Source organism: Lithobates pipiens, unplaced genomic scaffold, assembly GCF_037356315.1.
Source record: "Lithobates pipiens isolate NorthernLeopardFrog02 unplaced genomic scaffold, aLitPip1_a1.2 Scaffold_1, whole genome shotgun sequence".
Classification (NCBI taxonomy): Eukaryota; Metazoa; Chordata; class Amphibia; order Anura; family Ranidae; genus Lithobates; species Lithobates pipiens.
In genome coordinates this window covers 122,798,577-122,819,957 of record NW_027507685.1, presented here as the reverse complement: position 1 = coordinate 122,819,957, position 21,381 = coordinate 122,798,577, and the positions used below count along the sequence as shown (strand labels likewise).

The 21,381-nt window shown below is 39.4% G+C and overlaps 1 protein-coding gene across 6 annotated transcripts in view; it reads right to left on the bottom strand.

Moving 5' to 3' along the window:
- Window positions 1–21,381, bottom strand: part of LOC143974349 (zinc finger protein 618-like) — a 236,860-nt gene that overhangs the window by 99,992 nt on the left and 115,487 nt on the right. For 5 of the 6 annotated variants that reach the window (XM_077475667.1, XM_077475627.1, XM_077475636.1 and 2 more), the window contains exons 2-5: window positions 11,019–11,260; window positions 9,233–9,340; window positions 7,924–8,001; window positions 590–628 (exon numbers count right to left, since the gene is read on the bottom strand). In XM_077475667.1, the coding sequence (XP_077331793.1) occupies window positions 590–628; window positions 7,924–8,001; window positions 9,233–9,340; window positions 11,019–11,196 (403 nt within the window). In that variant the 5' untranslated portion in view covers window positions 11,197–11,260. The remainder of the gene's footprint in view (window positions 1–589; window positions 629–7,923; window positions 8,002–9,232; window positions 9,341–11,018; window positions 11,261–21,381) is intronic. The other variant, XM_077475659.1, reaches the window with a different exon arrangement.

Sequence of the window (21,381 nt, the reverse complement as noted above, 5' to 3'; positions counted from 1 at the left end):
CGTCGGAGTAGGCTACACATGATCGGAGTATGTCCGATCGGAGCATTTTGTCGGAAAATTTTACCGGCAAGTTGGAAAAGTTGGTCCGTCAGATATTCCGACGGAAACAGTCCGATGCAGACCACACACAGTCGGAATATCCGACAAAATGGTCTGATAGGAAACATTCCGTCGGAATCTCCGACCGTGTGTACAAGGGCTAAGAGGTAATATTTCCAGCAAATAAAGACAGCAATAAATGTTTTTTTTTCTTAGCAAAGGGGTTAGAAACTCTGCCAGGAATGAAATGCTGTCTGTGAACTCAGGAGGAAAAATTCCCCATACTTCCAGTCGCAAAACAAAATCCTGTCACACAGTGAGTCAGGAGAGAAAGTGATGAAAAATTGTAAATCACAAAAAATAAAATAAAAAAATCTTGGTTGGAATTGGGCTTTAAAGAAAGCAGTCAGAAATGAGCATAGAACAGACATGTAGCAGACTACTATAGGTCACAGTACAATTGCTTGCTTTGCACCCACATTAGACCAGCTGGCTCCCTGGAACTAAAGAGAGGTCATATACAAACGTAAAACATTCTAGCTATACTTACTGCCTTGTGAGGCTCCCTCAACCGATGCAGCTTCGTTATCTGAAAATACAAACATTTTACTTAATATTTGACTAAGGATGCTCTTGAAGAGTCAGCATTCTTAATCGAAATTTACATTTATATTAAAAGGGAAAATAACATATTAGGAGATATACGGTATGTACCAATTTAGAAGCTCATTAGGAAGAGAAACTGTTCTGATCTAGTCTAAAGGAGAGGGTTCGGACTGGAGATGCTAAGGACAGTCTAGGCCAAAAGTCTACTGCTAGTAGAGAGGAAGGACACATGGTCTTAAGAGTTAAGATGTTTTGACAGACAAATATGTCTATTTTATTTTTTGTGTGGGGAAGAGTTTGAACCCCTCTTAAGTTTGTATTTATGTCTGTCTGCCATGGGGAGATTTACCCTCTCTATTTGTCTTGATGACCACTGAGACAGAGTGATGGTAAATCTGTTATTTTACAGTTGTCATCAGAACAGGAATACAAGAGGGAATCTTCCAAGGATACCTGTTCTGGAGATAGATATCTAACATGGGTTTTCCATCAGTATGTAGAGATTTCCCCTTGCCACTTAAGTACCTCCAGGAAAGTTAAATGAAGTGAAACCTCAACAAGCCCCATACAGTGAACAGATTTCAAGTACTTACCATTTCACCCTCTGTCCAAAACAAAAAATAACCTTTGGCTCTACATATACTTTAAATGTATGATATAATATATATATATATATATATATATATATATATATATATATATATATATATATATATATATATATATATATATATATAAAACAATAAATAGTTGCACTACTAGTAGGTCAAAAATATAGCAGCCAGCATCAACCATGATCCAATTGCGAAAAAATTAAAAAACAAAAAAAATGCAGCGCTAAATAAAGAAAACACAAGTGATATCACAAATAAAATATATATATATATATATATATATATATATATATATATATATATATATTAACACATGCATATATACAAACATACACACACACTAGATTCCCAACCACGATCTCCTAGTGAAAAAAAGGCAGCCAACCCAATGTGGCGTGTGGACTCTTTCTACTAACGCAAACACCTATCGCTAATTCATGACCCCATAGCACAAGAACCATAACAAAGCATATTAAGAAGCATATTGATGCAGTGAAACCAAGAGAGCATGCATCCAACTTCTTCGGCAAGAGAATGGCCTTTGGTGAAGTAAAATCTTTAGAAGAAAATTATTGGCAGCGTTATTATTTCCCTTTACACCAATTTATAGTTCCGTTCTTGTAGCAAATTAACTTTGTAGATTTGCTTGCCCGCCTTGAAGTTATACGGCTGGTTAACTTTTAACATTGTCTAGTAAACACTCATTTACAAGCCTAGTAATACTTTAACAAAGAAAGCTTGTCAAAGTTTTCAGATGTTCCTCTCCATCTTGCATAAGTTCAGGAAGTTACATCCATGAAAACAAAAACAGCACTGAGCAATCAGAAGAATATCAAACTAAATTTCTGGTTTTCCTAAACAGCCCAAACTTATAACTAATGGACATCCAAAATAAATGATGCAGATTTTGGAAAGTGATACTGAAGACACACAGCTAATGGCCCAATGAGTCCATCAGCTTCAGGTTGCGTTCCCACACTAGAGCAAGGAAAACCACCTTATGTCCTATGGCAGGGGTGTCCAAACTACGGCCCTCCAGTTGTTCAGGAACTACAATTCCCATCATGCCTAGTCATGTCTGTGAATGTTAGCGTTATACAATGCCCCATGGGATGTGTAGTTTCACAATAGCTGGAGAGCCGTGCTTTGAAGATTCCTGATCACTCTCTAGCATCTCTTGAAAAAAGGTTTGAATGTCAGAGTTTTACAATGCCTCATGGGATGTGTAGTTCTGCAACAGCTGGAGGGCCGTAGTTTGGACACCCCTGTCCTATGGATTCAGTTTACATGATGCATTGACGTGCCCTGAAAAAAAAAATAGGGCATATAGCATTTCTGCATAATGCGTTCCAGTGCACTGCAGTGCAAGATAAAAACATTACATTGGATTGTGTTGTCTGGGCTTCGTTTGGATGCAACCCTTCGTGACACAATACTTTACTTTAGGCACAAACAGAGCAATTTTCTAACTATTTCAACTGAAAAGACAAGTGTAAGGTAACCCCTAGCAGGTTACGAGCATTGAACTTATTCTCTCCAGAGAAGAGACGCTTGAGAGGGGATATGATTTCAATATACAAATACCGTACTGGTGACCCCACAATAGGGATAAAACTTTTTCGCAGAAGGGAGTTTAACAAGACTCGTGGCCAATCATTAAAATTAGAAGAAAAGAGGTTTAACCTTAAAATACTTAGAGAGTTCTTTACTGTAAGAGCGGTAAGGATGTGGAATTCCCTTCCACAGGTGGTGGTCTCAGCGGGGAGCATCGATAGTTCCAAGAAACTATTAGATAAGCACCTGAATGACCGCAACATACAGGGATATACAATGTAATACTGACATATAATCACACACATAGGTTGGACTTGATGGACTTGTGTCTTTTTTCAACCTCACCTACTATGTAACATTTAAAATTTCCATGTGTGTGGCACCATCCCATAACCACTTCCCCCCCCCCCCCTCCACACACACACAGACACACATTGGTCCTTTGACCAAGCACACAAATGGCTTCTGCATTGGTTGATTTACTCCAGTTCAACAGGTTTTAACTGCTATCTTTATTTTTTATGCTCATAGTCTTGGGGTCTCTAGCATACAATGTTAAGACTACATGGGTTCTGTTCTTAGGGATTTCAGTTAGGTACCCTCTGCAACTTCTGCTTTGTCTGGGACTTACTCAACAACTGCAGCAGACATCTTCATTATCCCACCACAATGCGATCAACACATTCTACAGCTGTTGGCTCCTGGTGTCGCCGAAGTGCACTGCACGCTCCAAACCTGCACTCTATATGCTAATAAACCAGCTAGCAACAACCCCGCAACTCCAAGATTATTACTTTGAGGCCTGGTCGGTGCTGCATGGTCTCTCTCTCAAAGTCATTTCAATTCCATAAAGTGAAACCTGCAAATGCATGCCGCAGGCAATTTACTGCTGTTGACCTGGCTTTCGCAATACAGTGAAAGAGCCCACAGCATGCATGCTTAGATACCACCTTATGGGTGGCAGAGTGGTATAGTGGGTAGCACTCTCGCCTAGCAGTAAAAAGGGTCGCTGGTTTGAATCTCAGCCATGGGATGGAGTTTGCATGTCTGGAGTTTGCATGTTCTCCCTGTGCCTGCATGGGTTTCCTCCGGGTACTCTGGTTTGCTCCCACACCCCAAAAGACATGCAGGTAGGTTAATTGGCTTCTGTCCAAAATTGATCCTAGTATATGAATGTGAGTTGGGGATCTTGTGGGCTTCTTGAGGGTAGGGACTGATGTGAATGTGTGATGTATGTGTGGAACGCTGCGTAAATTGTCAGCTCGTTATGTTTACCTTAAATAAAAAAAAATAATAATAATAATATAATAGATAAGCATCTTAAAGTGGGTGTAAACCCTTACAAATCACTTTGACCTACAGGTAAGCCTAGATTAAGGCTTACCTGTAGGTCCAAGAAATATCTCCTAAACCTACACGGTTTAGGAGATATTTACTAAAAGACAGTCACCGCTGTCTATGGCGCATTGTCCGTAGACAGCAGCGAGCAGGCGCACTATCGCCGTTAGCAGCATGCCCCTGCTAACGGCGATATGCCGTTAGTGGCGGTTCCCGTGGGCATGCGCGGGAGTGATGTCATCGCTGCTCCGGTGCTGTGAGTGGCCCCGAGAAGCGATACCCGGAAGAAGATGGATGCTCCGTACTACAGGGGACAGCGGTGACATCGCTGGCTCCTGTGTCAGGTAAGTGACACATAATGGGCTACTATATGCTTTACCTTTGCAGGGAGACAAAGAAGAAGTAAACCCATCAGGGTTTATTTCCTCTTTAATGAGACTCACTCAGGTTGAACTGGATGGACTGGTGTCTTTATTCAACCTTACTATGTAACCACTAAAAATAGAGCACAGAAAAAGGATATGTGCACTTATCCTTTAAGTGCATATAAACCAAAAAAAACTTAAGGCCCAGGCATACAACTGTGGTGTGTTAGTACATATATGTTAGTGGGTTATTTTGCATTAAGGCATCCCATTCATTTATATGGACTGTCAAACTTAGCAAAAAATTATTTGTGCCATGTCTGGAAGTGCACCACTCGAACATTAGTGTGCTGCAACACATGTCTGTTGGAAAGGTGTGCTGGGGTGCATTCAGAATAAATAGCACCACATAACATCAACGCATATAACATGCATTACTGCACGTTAAAGTGGAAGTAAACTCCCCTATCGTTTTCAGCCAAGGAAAATGCCATCTTTGCCTCTGTTTAATCTTAAACTGCTATGGTGCTGCACATGTGATTCGTTATGACACCAGCCATTGGATGGTTTGATAGTTTAGCTGAGAGCACAGCCAATGTGCAGTTAGCATTCCGGGCATGCCTTTTATTTTTACTGTTTAAATCGATGGGTTTACTTCCACTTTAATACATGCATTACTGTAACACTATCATGTAAATGGGCCCTTAAACAAAAGAGATTTCTGTACACGTTGCTGTAATGTTTCATTCTTTCACAATTCAGCTGTGGCAATGTCATCCTTTCCTACACGCTCCGGAGTTGGACTATAAGCAGTCATATCAACTATTAGTGCACAGATATTCCAATGTAGTCACCACAACAAAATTAACGCCTTGATTGCGCTTGAGTGTGCATGCCTACAGATTTAAATCAAAGAGTCTAAAGGACATGCACAGCACGGGGATAAAAAGCAGGATGTAAAGGAATACTATTTTTAAGAAAAAATAATAATGTGATCCTATTTTACTTGTACTGTTTCAAAAAGTATTTTTTTAGAGGAATATTTCTACTTTAAGCTGCACTTCTCATCATAGTAGATGTAAAATGCCAACAGCTCATGTCTTGTACATATATATATTTTTAGATGTATCTGTGTCTCTTTTTTACATGCAGGTAAATGCTCATTTAAAAATGACCAGCTCCTCGAATTGAAAAAAAATGCAATATTATTTTGGCCCACCGGGGGCACTGTTCCACTAAAACAAAACAAACAAACAAAAAAAAAATTAAAAACCAAATAAGAAGTCACTAAAACGAAGAAAAAAAATGAATTAAAAGCCAAATGAGAAGCTGTTCCCATTTTTATCTACTTTATTTGCCCACAGCCTGCAGTAAATTTGTTGCCAATTGCCTAAAATCCTTATACGATTGGTGATGGTGATGTTTTTTTGTGGTCTAAATGCAGGCAGGCAGGATCACCAGGTCTGCAAAACTGCAAGAAAATGTGCATCACTTCACAGAACCTTTGCCAGGGACAACATTTTCTATAATCAATTGCATAGTAAGCAGTTTGGCAAAAGCTGCCCTTTAACTATCCCAAAGATGGCCAAAACTTGTTTGTCTGTGATATATGGTCGCGCGTCTGGGAAAGATCTTAAAGAATTCTGGGACAATGGCGTTTTCATTTTGCATCTGAAAGCACAAATCTTTAACATATATATTAGGCGAGTTTGAAGATAATCTTTTTGATGTAGTGAGGTCCATTAATAATCTAAGAGATTCCAATAAATTGTCTGCCTTATCCTGATGAATCCTCAGCCAGTATCAGCGCGTCTAATTACAATATCTCTCAACCCATTAGTTTTTTTCGGCCTTTTATCTCGTTATTGAGAGATAGGATTTAATTACACATTTTAATCACTGTATACTGCGTTCCACATAAGAAAAAAAAAAAAGCTACCTACGTTTTTTTTTTTACACTACTCAGGATTATAAACTGGAATTTATTTTTCTAGGTATTACTTGAACCAAGGTGCAGATTTTTAAATTTTTTTTAACCTCCCTCTAAAAAATGTAGGAACAGGTGATGCAAATTTCTTTTGAAATGTTTTAAAGGGCTATCAGAATTTCTGTTTGCTTGCAGTCTTCTTTGAAATGTGCAATCAGCTGCACAAGTTCAGTGTATATTCCAGCACAGCGCCTGTGTGCAAGTATGACGGCACTCCTGCACATGTGCCAGAGTGACGTCATTCCACGCTGGCCAATGAAGAAGGCTTCAGCCCGGCACCTGGAAGAAGCTGGATTGAAAATGGGGACATTGGACCGCTGAAGAAGAGGTAAATTACAGATTTTACCTCCACTTTAAATGTTAATAAAACTTTATTAAATGCCATTTTATGTCTGCCTTGAACGAAGTTGACAGCATGCAGATCAACGTAGCCAAAATGTGACTTTTTCCAAAATGTAACACATTGGTGCAAGCAGGCCCTACTGAAAACAATGTAGTTTTCCCCATTTTAAAATGCAGATACATCTGTGGCTGCAGGTCTAGTGTGTCCAGTGTAGTCCTATATAGTTTCATAGTTAGTAAGGTTGAATAAAGACACCAGTCCATCCAGTTCAACCTGAGTGAGTGTCTACAATAGACCCTATCCCTGTACATTGCACACTCACATTGGTCCCTACCCTCAAGGTGCCCACAATCCAAGGTCCCCATTCATATACTAGGGCCAATTTTGGACAGAAGCCAATTAACCTAACTGCATGTCTTTGGATTGTGGGAGGAAACCGGAGTACCCGGAGGAAACCCACGCAGGCACAGGGAGAACATGCAAACTCCAGGCAGGTAGTGTCGTGGTTGAGATTTGAACCAGCGACCCTTCTTACTGCTAGGTGAGAGTGATAACCACTACACCACTGTGCCGCCGTAAAAGAAAACAAAACCTGAAAAAAAATCTGAATGGCTGGCAATCTGCAATATGTAAATTTTTTGTTGTTTGGCACAATTTTTTTACCCAGAAAATAGTTCAAATGCTTAATACAGAGTTTTCACAGCTGCTATATAGGGAGTGTTACTGAGCCATGTGACGAGAGACGGAGCAATAAAATGCTTACTACAGCCTCTTTGCACAGGTACTGTTAAACGGGACAGCAAAATCAATGTCAAGGGTCACATAACGTTCTGGGCAGGTAGGTTGTTCTTCCTTTAGAAAACTTCAAGGGTTTATATTTCCAGTTCTGACTGAAGTAGAGTGACTTGGGTAACTTGAATAATTTTGCAGCGCTGCTGAGCTTCTTGAATGACACTAGCCGTGAACTGATTGATTTTGCTCACAGCCTGTGGTTACAGCATAAATTTCATCTAAGCTCCATTTAATAAAGCACATAAAAGAAGGAAAAATATAACAAGTCATGATAAAATAAATTACCTATGTGTGCACGGACGTGAGTCTGGAAACAGTTATAATATTTATATTTCTTTCGACAGATTCCACATTCATAGGACCCTAAAAATTTAATGAAAAACATGTAAGCAGAATGAAATTACTAGAGGTTAGACATAGGCAACCAAGAGAATGCCTGCCATTGCTAGCCACCACCTCAAAATGCTAGTTGTCTGGCTGGATTTGTTTTGTTTTTTTCTTTTGCCTGTTGTGCAAGCCAACAGACAAAAATAATTCCGATCAATGAGGAAACCAGGGATAATTAGGTTTACTGTATTTGTGCAAACTTCATGGACATTAGAGTAAACATAAAATCCATTTTCACGCAGAATATTCACAGCTGCTGTCTAAGGATTGCTAGCAAGCTGTAACAGGATAGAGCAGGGGTCTCCAATCTTTCTAAACAAAGGGCCAGTTTACTGTCCTTCAGACTTTGAGGGGGCTGGACTATAGCCAGTGTGAGTAGAAAATGCCCTGGGGTCAATGGGAGTAAACAATGTCTCATTATAGGTATTAATGGGAGGAAAAGTGCCCTATTGCTGGTATTAGGGGAAGGAGTAGTGCCCCATCTTTGGCAACAGCAGGAGAAATAGTGCCTCATTGTTGGTGTCAGTGGGAGGAATAGTGCCCAATCATAGGCGTCAGCTGGAGAAATGGTGCCTCATTGTTGGTGTTGGAGTAGTGCCTCATTGTGATCAGTGGGCGGAATAGTGCCCCATCATTGGTGTCAGCTGGAGGAATAGTGCCCTGTTGGTGTTAGAGAGATGAATTGTGTCCCCTATGGGGGTTAGTGGGAGGAATAGTGCCTCATTGTTATCAGTGCTAAGAATAGTGCCCCATCATAACTAACCTGAAGGAATAGTGCCCTGTTCTTGGTGTTAGTAGGAGGAATAAGAATAAGTAGTACCCATATCATTGGTGTCAGTGTGAGGAATAATGCCCCAAGGGCAGAATAAAGGCAAACAAGCTGAGCTGCAGTTTGGAGACCACTGGGATAGAGGAAACAAAAAGAGCTTACAATGGTCTCCAAGTGAAGGTACTCTTAGATAGGATAGCATAAGAACAGCAAGGGTCACTTTATAACTTCAGAATTGACTACCAACTGAATTATCAACTTTGGTGTCTGTGTTGCCCATAGCAACAAGATTCATCCTATAATTCTCAATCACTAACCACAAAAACAGCTAGTAACTGATCACTGTTATGGGCAATGCAGGTCCTTCTCTCCTAGACAATGCTGCACAAGACTTACTATTAGAAATTCAGGTCACAGATATGGTTTTCATTTGCCCACCTGGAGACGATGTGCTGATTCGTGGGGAGATGTTGCGCGGCCGGGCGCCGCCACTCCAAGTGGCCTCCCTGTTCATGGCTGCTGGCGGTATGTCAGGAGAGTTTTCCCCTAGTGAATTAAACACAGCGTCATTGAGCACAAGAAGGATCTTTTACAAAAGAAGGCAACCATTTTTTTTTATCTAGTCTATCTGTAAATTGAGTAAAGAGGAGTAAGTATATAGGACAACCTAAATGCAACCACAAAGCAAAGCACCATATTCCTCTTCGATCATTCCTTAGCTTCCAATCTGTACAAAGGACTCATCACAGGAGCTGTTGCCGTCTACCGATGCAGCAGGTCTGGGATTGAAAAGACATGAGTCCACATACCAGGTTACCAAGATAGGTTGGATGGAATTTTACCGCACATTCGCCTATTACTGCAGCAACTGGGATAGTTTTTTTCCCACAGGGTGAAAGACAAGGAAAGAAAGAAAGATAAGGAAGGGAAAGAAGATGGGGAAGGACAGAAGAGACTTTGGTGCTGGTGGAAGCACCTAAGAACAGCCTGATAACCCTTCTTACTCTTTACAGTTTAGACAGCCAGCTATACCATTTCACATAAAAAGACACTTTCCATTTGATTGTCCCTTTTTAACCATACAAAGTCTACTCAAAACACATACTGAAATACAAATAATGTTAAAAAAATAAATTATGGAAAATTTGGACATACTTCACAATAGTCTTCATTTAATGGGACAATATAATGTCAATAAACACATTAGTGTAATATTTTGATGCAACTTTAATGCCTGTGCATGCATGCTGTACAATTTTTCTATTACTTATGATAGGTGCATATTTGGAGACTCTCCTCCTAGTGAATGTTTTTATTTCATTACAATCACTCAGCATCCCTGATCAGCATTTCTCAAGCTCAAATCTCAGCCACAAAGGATCCTGACTGGTAGATTCCTCTTGTGAAGAACAATACGACCATTGTGCAGCAATACAAAGAAGGAAGAAAAGACCGTATATGTAATGAGCAAATATGGCTGCCCCCATGAACATATGTACAAACTACATATAGGAACATTACAACATTATTGAATACTGATAATACATATACAGCTTATCACATTTACATCTTCAGAAAAATAATACAAAACTAAAAGAAAATTGTTACCGTAAAAGGAAAGTGGTTTTAACAGCAAGACATTTTTACCTTAATACATCCCTAAATACTTACCTGTATCCTGTTGTCCTGTATCAATCCAGCATTTGGTTCTCTCTCCTTGGCCTCACAGGCACAGAGACAGCAGCAGAAGCCATTGGCGCCTGCTGCTGTCAATCAAATCATGTGAGCAGGAAGCAGGGGGCAGGGCCAAGACACGTTGTGTGCATGTCCATGGACATATAGAGTAAGCAACCATAGGAAGCAGCTTCCTACGATGGCGCACAGAGAAGAGGAAGAGCCAAGAGCGCTGGCAGGGGCTCCAGAAAATGAGGTCCAGGGCTGCTCGGTGCAATACCAGCTGGTAGGTTTATTATTTTAATGAAGAAAAGTTTATTCTTTACAGCCACTTTTATTAAATAGAAAACAGAGGCACATGTTGAGAGGCAAGCTAAAATAAGCAAGTTATAAAAACTATTTAGCTCACAAAATCACTACCACCTTAAAAACAGGGTAGTAAAAACAAAAAAAAACATAAAAAACAAAAAAATAGTTTAAATGCATTCCAACTTTTCCCAGGCCTCAATCGTCTCACTTCAGGTGTAGGAAGATGGATATCTGAACTTACCAACATTCTGCTGTATCCGATTCTCACCGATTACAACACAGATCTCAGCGGGCACCTCCTCAGGGCCATCACCAATTATGTTTTTGATAGGTTTCTTGGTCTTCTCCTCCCATGCCACATTTCGGACCTCCTCCTCGCATTTTTCCTTTTTTACCACCGTCACATCGTTTGTAGTCATTGTCCACAGTCTTTGGAGCAAATCAGCCTTTGAGAGCTCTCGCCAGTCCTCCCACCGCACTCTCCTTAGGAAGCAAAATAGCAGCATGGGATTAAAATTGCCATTGAGAGAAAGGGACATAATGGTTTTGCAGGTTATTTTATTTTAAGAGAACAGTTCCGTAATTATCTTAAAAAGACTTTTTCTCTATATACACACACACACACATATTATATATATATATATATACATACACATGCATATATATATATATATATATATACACGTGTGTGTGTGTGTGTAAATGGGGCAGGCATATTTGCTCATCATATAAGAAGAATCTGCTTCCTGCTGCATGTTTGTGACTTATCACTACTTTTTCTATGACCCAGGGCAGCCAGAAACCAGACAAAACCTCCCAGGGTCACCAACAGCGTACTTCCTCAAGCCTGTACAGGGCATCTTCCACTTTGCTTCCTATGTAACAGATTATAACCATATTTCAATGGCTTGGTTTGAATCTAGGTAGATGTGAGAAAAGCCTGGAAAGAACATTGCATCACTGGAATGCTTAGATTTCAGCTAAGTTTCACATAATGTGCTAGTACGTGATGCATACTAGCACATTATGCCTTTACCTTGCAGATAAAAACAAAAAAAACTCGCCCAGCGGTTTACAACCACTTTAACAACCAAGGTGAGTGACCTGAGCAAGGAACTACATCAACACTTAAACTGGAACTCAAGTCAGAAAATGAAGTCCTGTTAGATGGCTTCAGGCTGGTCCCTTTTTGCAAGTATAGCTATGTAAAACATTAACATTAAGCGTGCTATTAAAAATACAGTAATACACTGTCTCACCCTGCTCGGCACATGATCAGTTGCTCTCCATTTTTGGGCACTGCTGCGTTTGTAGAGGCCAATCTACTATCAGTCTTAATGCAGAATTAAACCCTTCTATCCTTTACAGCCAAGGAAGCTGTTTCTGCTAGATCTGCAACTGCCATGGTGCTGCGCATGGTATCAGTTATGACACCAGCCATTTGATGGTTGGACAGGTTGGTTGAGGACACAAGCAAATGTGACAGATATCAATCCGGGCATTCCAGGAATGTAAAGTTTTTTAAATCAATGGGTTTAGTTCTGCTTTAGAACATACTGCTGTTCAGGGGTTCTAGGCTTCAGCAAAATGGTCACCTCCAGCAAAAAAGATACAGGAGCAATTATGGAGGCAATTTTGCAGCACACACTAATTTTGGTAGCATAATTATTAATGTGGAATGTTTCTTGCTAAAGAACATTATTTTATATCAAGTTGTTATGGATAATGTTCTGCTTTAAATAGAAGACAAGGAAATTAACACATAGGCTGTGCTTTGTTTTTGTTTTTTAACCTTATATTTTTATATTTAAGATGCCCATACAGATTAGAGGGCAGGAGCTGCAACCATCTGCTAGATCTAATATTATGCAAGAGAAACACAAGCATGAGCTCTCTGCCTGATCAAGCTATGCCCTTAGAAAGGGGCAGTAGAGGTACATGCTGAGTCCTCTTAAGCTGGCTTATTTCGGACAGGAACTCAACAATTTATTTTTATTTTTTTCATCCAATCCCTTATTTTGCTGAGAAATGTCAGTCACTGGTATCTGCAGGTGCTTCCTAAACCGAAAACATCAGTATTAACCACAATTCCCCCTCAATATGTCCACCAGCTCTGCCCAGCTGAATACAATACTATATATTTTGACTATACAATACACTATATACACTGGGACGCCTGCCTTTACACACATGCAACCTTTAATGGCATCCCAGTCTTAGCCCGTAGGGTTCAATATTGAGTTGTCCCACCCTTTGCAGCTATAACAGCTTCAACTCTTCTGGGAAGGCTGTCCACAAGGTTTAGGCAGGTGTCCTATGGGAACGTTTGACCATTCTTCCAGAAGCGCATTTGTGAGATCAGGCATCCATGTCTCATGCGCTCAACCATGTCTTTATGGACCTTGCTTTGTGCACTGGTCCAAATCATTTGGTGGAGAGGGGATTATGATGTGGGGTTGTTTTTCAGGGGTTGGGCTTGGCTCCTTAAGGGAACTCTTAAGGTGTTAGCTAGCATTCAAAGACATTTATGACAATTTCATGCTCACAACTTTGTGGGAACAGTTTGGGGATGGCCCCTTCCTGTTCCAACATGACTGCACACCAGCGCACAAAGCAAGGTCCCTAAAGACATGGATGAGCAGGTTTGGGGTGGAGGAAATTGACTGGCCGGCACAGAGTCCTGACCCCAACCCGATAGCACACCTTTGGAATGATTTAGAGCGGAGACCACGAGCCAGGCCTTCTCATCCACATCGGTGCCTGACCTCACAAATGCGCTTCTGGAAGACTGGTCAAACATTCCCATAGACACACTTCTAAACTTTGTGGACATACTTCCCAGAAGAGTTGGAGCTTTTATTGTTCTGCCCACCAGGCTTCTATTCAGTATACTTTATGTTTATGTGCTTGAAATAACATGTTGAATTTTCTTGATTTACACCAAGCTAGTTATATGCAGAGGGCAGGCGCCAACTAATGTTTCCTTTCTAGTATAGCTTTGTTGTTTTTAGAAGGTACATATTGTATTCTCTTAGAATGTGTTAATAAAGTGGTTAGGAACCAGTTCATTCTGGGAGAATTCTCTAGAAGAAGTGACTCTGCTTCCATTTTAAGAATACAGCAAGGCAGTAAGGCATGTTTTCCCCAATCTCTCACCATCACCCCTCAGCGAGTTTAAAATGAGAGTTCTTGTTATCTCATTCTGTGTTATAGTGCATTGTTTACGTATTATATGCAAAATTGTACCGATTGATATTTATTTTATCAATTTGAAGTTTCACCTGGCTTGTTCCATTAAATTTAAGATCAAAGAAATATGGTATCTGGAGTTTATGGAATAGACGGGTTTAGCTCTCTGTCCTAGAGATAGAACAGTTATAGCTGCAAAGGGTGGGCCAACTCAATATTGAACCCTATGGACTAAGACTGCAATGCCATTAAATATCATGTGCGTGTAAAGGCAGGTTTCCAAATATTTTTCACAATATAGTGTACTTTCTATATGTCGCTGAGATTGTATCTTAGCAGTCAATAGGGTGGCTGAGTGAATGTCAAGATATACAGACAAAGTTTTCAAAATAAAAACGTACACGTAATAAAACAGCAAGAGACATAGGGTACACCTAGCATAACAGTATGTGAAAGCTACACAGAAATTGCCAACAACACTAAAAACCAACTGTAGATCCTCTTTAATTTGAAAGAAGTTCTATTTTACTGGGAGCAGTAAGACATCATCACGTTGAAAAAATAAAAATGAAAACAAAAAGGTGTAAAAACTAAAAAGTCGCAAAACAAGCATACTTTTAAAAAGCACACACCTAGATATATATGTAATAATCATTTTCTTAGGCACAACAAAATAAGCAAACCACTTACACAACACATATATTACAAAGCATGCTAAATCTCTACACATCTCATAAGATTCCTATTTCATTAAAGGCCCCATCTAGGAACCCAATAACAATCCTTTATATAATGCAATATTCTGGCACGGTTCACTTTGCAGCCGATGGAAAATTTTCAAGAGCCAAAGGGAATTTTCCACGGATGTATATTTCTGTCGATTTCATTTTTTTTCCATTACTATAAACTACTACATGTCAAAAGGCAGGAGGAGGAAAGAAAACTGCACAAAAAAAGCAGCAGGAAAATTTGTATGAAATATTTTGCATAGCTGAAAGCCGACAAGAAAAATTGTTAAGAAAATAATATGCAAACAACAGAAACTTGTATGCGATATATTGGGTTCAGAATTTTCTAGAAATGCTAGAGGCTATGATCCCCATAAAGTGAGCACATTCTTTTAAAAAGAGAATGTAAAGCAGGGCTTAAAAATGTGTTGATTCAAGAAAATGTTCAAAAGGTTTTCAAAAAGGATAAACTCCAGAATTTATATAAATTAAAAACATGTTTTAAAACCTAGAAAATCCATTTCCCACTTTCCTAAAAATGTGTTTTTGTTGTCTAAGGCTGTGTTGCATGATCACTTACTGTTTTTACAAAAACTGGGGGAAAGCTCTTAAAAAGAAGCACAGACACCTGACAGTGGTTATAACCTTTCCCCACTCTCTCTAACACTAAAAAAAAAAAAAAATTAGCTGAGGTTGGGATTAAAGTTGATATAATCATTTAAGAACCGAGCCTCTTTCTGAGATTTTTTGTTTCCACATTAAAAAATGTTTTTTTGCTAGAAACTTACTTAGAACCCCCAAACACTATAACATTTTTTTCTAACACCCTAGAGACTAAAATGGTGGTCGTTGCAATACTTTCTGTCAAACCGTATTTGCGCAGCGGTCTTACAAGCGCATTTTTGTGGGAAAAATACACATTTTTGAATTTTAAAAAATAAGACAACAGTAAAGTTAGCCAATTTTTTTTTTTATATTGCAAAAGATAATGTTACGCCAAGTAAATTAATACCCAACATGTCACTCTTCAAAATTGCGCCCGCAATGCAACAAATCCTTACCCTTTTTACCCATAAAAATCTCCATAGGCGATGTTTAAAAGATTCTACAGGTTTCATGTTTTAGTTGGAGAATGGGTCTAGGGCTAGAATTATTGCTCTCGGTCTACTGATCACGGCAATACCTCACATGTGTGGTTTGAGCACCGTTTTCATATGAAGGCGCTACTCCCGTATGCGTTAGCTTCCGCACACAAGCTTGCTGGGACGGGGTGCGTTGACATTTTTATTTTATCTTTTATTTTTACACGGTTTAAAAAAAAAAAAAAAAAAACTGTCACTTTTATTCGTATTACAAGGAATCTAAACATCCCTTGTAATAGAAAAAAAAAAGCATGACAGGTCCTCTTAAATATGAGATCTGGGGTCAAAAAGACTCAAGTGAGGGGAAGATAGGGGCCATCTTCCCCTCACTTGTCTCCATGCCCAGCAAGGGCAAAAATCCGATCGCCTCTGCTGACGGCTCCAGTAAGCGGTGGAGAACACCAGAGAGTGGCGGGGGGGCCCTCTCCCGCCACCGATAAAAGTGATCTTGCAGCGAATCTGCCGCAGAGACCATTTTTATCTGAAAGCGGACCGCTCACTGAAGAAGAGGATACCGGGGTTATGGCAGCTAGCTGCTGTCACAATGATATTCCTCTTCAAACAGCCAACATATAACGACGGTGGACGGTCCGGAAGTGGTTAGGATGTAACCTCTCTTATTTGCTCTATTTTGAGCTGTTAAAAAATAAAACAAATTATTTTGTTATATCGGTTTGATTTGAATGAAAAATACCTGTTGATCCTGTCAAAAATTTAGAGCTGTCCTGTGCATGCTCCTGTGTTATCTCAAGGAGTCTAATCAGCCTTCCCAGGTCCTATCTTGGACTACAAAACAATTAATTTCCATGTTGTAGAAATAGGAGGGGCGGGGGTCTTATAGTTTAGCAAAAGACAACAAGGCAGGACTGAGACAGTAAATATGGAGCATTTCTGGCACATCAACAGGGATATACACACTCACCACCCACTTTATTACGTACACCTGACCAATTGTTTGGTAACACAAATTGCTAATCAACCAATCACATGGCAGCAACTCAATGCATTTAGGTATCTATATGTGGCAAAAGGCGACTTGCTGAAGTTCAAACATAGAATGAGAATGGGGAAAGAAAGAGACTTTGAACATGGTTGCTGTTGCCAGATAGTTGGGTCTGAGTATTTCAAAAACCGCTGATCTTCTGGGATTCTCACACACAACCATCTCTCAGATTTACAGTCGTGTAAACAAAAATGCCTTGTTGATGTCAGAGGAGAATAAGCAGACTGGTTCAAGATGATAGAAAGGCAACAGTAACTCAAATAACCACTCATTATAACCAAGGTATGCAGAATACTATCTCTGAATGCACAACACTTCGACACTTCAACACTTCGAACCACAACACTTCGAACCTTGAAGCAGATGGACTACAGCATCAGCAGACCACAACGGGTGCCACTCCTGTCAAAAAGAAAAGGAGACCGAGGCCACAATTCGCACAGGCTCACCAAAATTGGACAATTGGAAAAACGTTGCCTGGTCTGAGGAGTCTCGATATCAGCTACAACATTCAGATGGTAGGGTCAGAATTAGGTGTAAACAACATTAAAAGCATGGATCCATCCTGCCTTGTATCAATGGTTCAGGCTGGTGGTGGTGGTGTAATGGTGTGGGGGATATTTTCTTGGCACACATTGGGCCCCTTAGTACCAATTCAGAATCAGTTAAAAGTCATGGCCTACCTGAGTGTTGTTGATGACCATGTCCATCCCTTTAGGACTACAGTGTACCCATCTTCTGATGGCTACTTCCTACTCAATGCACCAAGTCACAAAGCTCAAACCATCTCATCACTGGTTTCTTGAACATGACAATGAGTTCACTGTACTCCAATGGCCTCCACAGTCACCAGATCTCATCCAATGCTATCATGTCAATATGAACCAAAATCTCTGAGACATGTTTCAAACACCTTGTTGAATCTGTGCCACAAAGAATTAAGGCACTTCTGAAGGGAAAAGAGGTCCAACCCAGTACTAGCAACTAATGAAGTGGCCGGTAAGTGTATATATTTGTTCTTACGGGATTTATAAAAGGGAAGAAACAAGTGCATGTATTACAGAGATGGAATAGCTAAGCATCTACAAATTTGTATACATGCTTTCATTTTCCGCACAACCTTGTGATCATTATCAAAGGTGCATGTTCTTGGTCCAACCACCAACCTCTGCAGAGCTTGCAGAAAGATTTGTATGGCCCAAAAGAGGCGAAAAGCTAAATCCTTGCTGAGAAAAACAAAACACAAACTGAAAAGGTTACATGTGACTATCCAGCAATAGATAGGAGTGTGCAGTTTATGCTGTAATATTTGTACACAGGCAAGACAAGAAATGTTTCAAAAGCAGTTGTGTCAAAAAAATATGCGCTGATCACATGGTAAATTATGACCAGTTTAATGCCAAAAACAGTAATACAACATGCAATTAGTCCACCAAAAATGTTTCAGTTCTTGATAGGTAGGTAGATGCTGAGGAAAGTAAGACAGGATTATGACTCCAAAGAGCAAAACTGAAACATTTCAGCCCAAGTTACCTGCTATGAAAACGTTGGGGGAGGATAAAAAGTGTAAAGCCCCCCCGTACACGCGATCAGATTTTCTGATGGGAAATGTGTGATGACAGGCTGTTGGCGGAAAATCCGACCGTGTGTATGCTCCATCGGACAATTGTTGTCAGACTTTCCCTCAACAAATGTTGGCTAGCATGTCTTCAAAATTTCCCGCCAACAAATGTGCGTTGTCGGATTTTACAATTGTATGTACACAAGTCTGTCGGACAAAAGTCCAAAGTAAAAAAAAACACGCATGCTCAGAAGCAGAAGCAGTCAGTCTTGTAAACTAGCGTTCGTAATGGTGAATTAATATTCGTGACGTAGCAAATTATGAAATCTCCAAATGCTGCGCACAATTATCTTCTTCTTTAATGGGATAATAATGAAGTTTCTTTGCTGGTGATGCTGATGGAGTTATTGCAAACAAATTTTGAAAGGCTTTTTTTTTCTAGTGATATCAAGAATAATAATAATATTTTTTTATATATATATTTGTGCAAGTTACCACATCACCATTATCCATACTTTTTAAGATCAAAAGATACAACTATGTTGGTGTCCCTTGTCAATTTTACATTGTATTTTTTAAATGTAACTTCCTACTCCCAAATGGTCATTTGAAGTAAAACACCTAGCCAAGTATCATTCTCCACAATTTTTTTATTGTGTATTTAAAAAAATAAAAAAAAATTAATTAATTAGACATGCTATCTGCCAATAGAACTTAACCAAAAAGTGAATTGTATGCATCCAAAAATATAAAAAAAATACCAAATCAAATCATAATTCAACCAAAAAAATAATGTCAAAGCAATAACTCCAAGACCAATAATAAATAACACGTTATCTCCTCCGATTCCGCAACGTGGCTGGTTGACGAACGGTGTTCAGAAACGAACTGAAAAGCACAAAATGAAACGCATGAACTAAAAAGCGTTACATGAAAAACGCAAAAAGAAAAAACGCAAATCAACACACACCAAACTCTACTAACACAAAATTAGCAGAAGGAGCCCAAAGGGTGGCACTAAAGAGTTGAAAAACAACATAGTACGTCACTACGTTCGAAAAATTGTTGGCCAACATTTTTGTGACCGTGTGTATGCACGACAAGTTTGAGCCAACACCCTTCAGACAACATTCCATTGTTTTGTTGCCGGAAATGTCTCAAGACGATCCAGAATTTTTAAAGGGTGCCTTGACTGAAAAAAGGTCGAGAAACACAGTCATGGAGGATGAACATATCTGCTGCAAAGATGTTCAAGCTGTCTTAAGTGGCCCAATCTGGTGGGCAGCTTTAGACATAGTATTATCATTGAAAATTAATTTTAAAAGATAGAAGGTTATTTAAGATATTCCTGCATATAGGCACACCTCACCAAATCCAGGCAGTTCCTTTTTTATTTCCTTTGTGTCTTGATTTGACCCTTCTCCAATCATATCACTTTTAAATGCTTTAAATAAGGCAGGGGTAGAAAGAAAAAAAAATACAAAAAATTACTACTTATTTAAAAAAATACATTAATTGTACATTTTCATGTAAACTGTTTGCGCACGCTCAAAATTGCGCCCCCCCCCCCCCCCCAAAGGTAAAAAACACACAGCAAACTGACTTAAAAGTAACAATACCATAGAAAATATAGAAAATATGTAGAAATACTGGACCTGCACAGAAAAATGTAAAACAGTTTAAAAATTCTGTGAGGGCATCTATATAAAATGCTGGTCGTCAGCTAATTTATACAAAGGCTGTTGATGATAATGTATTCAGACCGGCACTGTATGAAATGCTAGTTTAAAGGTTGCCTATTTTCTACGCTCATTTTAATAATCCTAATTAATTTAAATTACAATATATCATTATTTCCATAGCATGAATATTTATTAAAATCCTACGGAGAGAAGGATAACAAAATGATCACTCATCAACTGTGAAAGGTTGGACCAAATCTTCCTACTTTGCAACTTGTGGTGGCTTTTGAACAAAAGAAAAAATATGTACCTTGAGGACAAATGGTTGACCTATTCGCACAAATATCATGAAATCCTAACCTTAGAGAATATATATTTTTTTTTTTTTTGTTGACCAGACGCTAATTAGGGGTCATTAGAGCATACTGTATCTTTTATCCGATTTTATTTTTCTAAGGGAGCACAGAAATATTTGTAAATAGGAATCATTAGACATGTAATTCCATTATCCCTGTATAGGATTTTGAAGTAGACTGTGCAATGAGAAATGTTTGCAGTTGTCTTTTGGAATGTTCATCTAGAGACAAAGCACTCCAACTATCTACAGTCCCATCATTAATTCTACAGCAACAAGAAAAGTATGAACATTTGCCACCGTACTCAAATAAATGAAATTGTACTGGCAATTCAGAAAATCATTTACACATGGGGGGAAAAAAAAATAATGGTTTCACTACTCTTAAATCACTCTGGCCAACACTAAAATTGAATGGATTTTTAGAGCGATTTGCAACCTTGGTAGGGAGATTTCCCTTTTCTTATGTCTGCATCACGTGAAACCAAGGAAAATTTAAAGAACCCAGTCCTCCCCATATAGGTGCCCTTGCCGAGTACCCATTAGAATGTGGTGTACACAGAGATACAGTCCATATATGGTGGTCCTGTCCTAAACTTATGGCATTCTGGTCCAGAATTTTTGGACTGCTTTAAACATTATTTCATTTAAAAGTCCCCAAAGACATATGAATGGCTGTTTTTCACCAGCCGGTAAGGAGCCATTTTTCATACCAAAAAGAAATTAGCCACATACAGTATTTTCCGCTCCATAAGATGCACTTTTTTCCCCTAAAAATATGGGGGAAAATGTCTCTGCGTCTTATGGAGCAAATATACACCAGGCACCGCCCCCCCACCACCGCTATGTTAGTCCTGGAAGAGAGGTAGGAGAGCAGAGGACAGACCATCCAAGCCCCCGTGAGCGCCGGGCGATCTCCCGGCTGGGTCTGACACTGTTGCTGC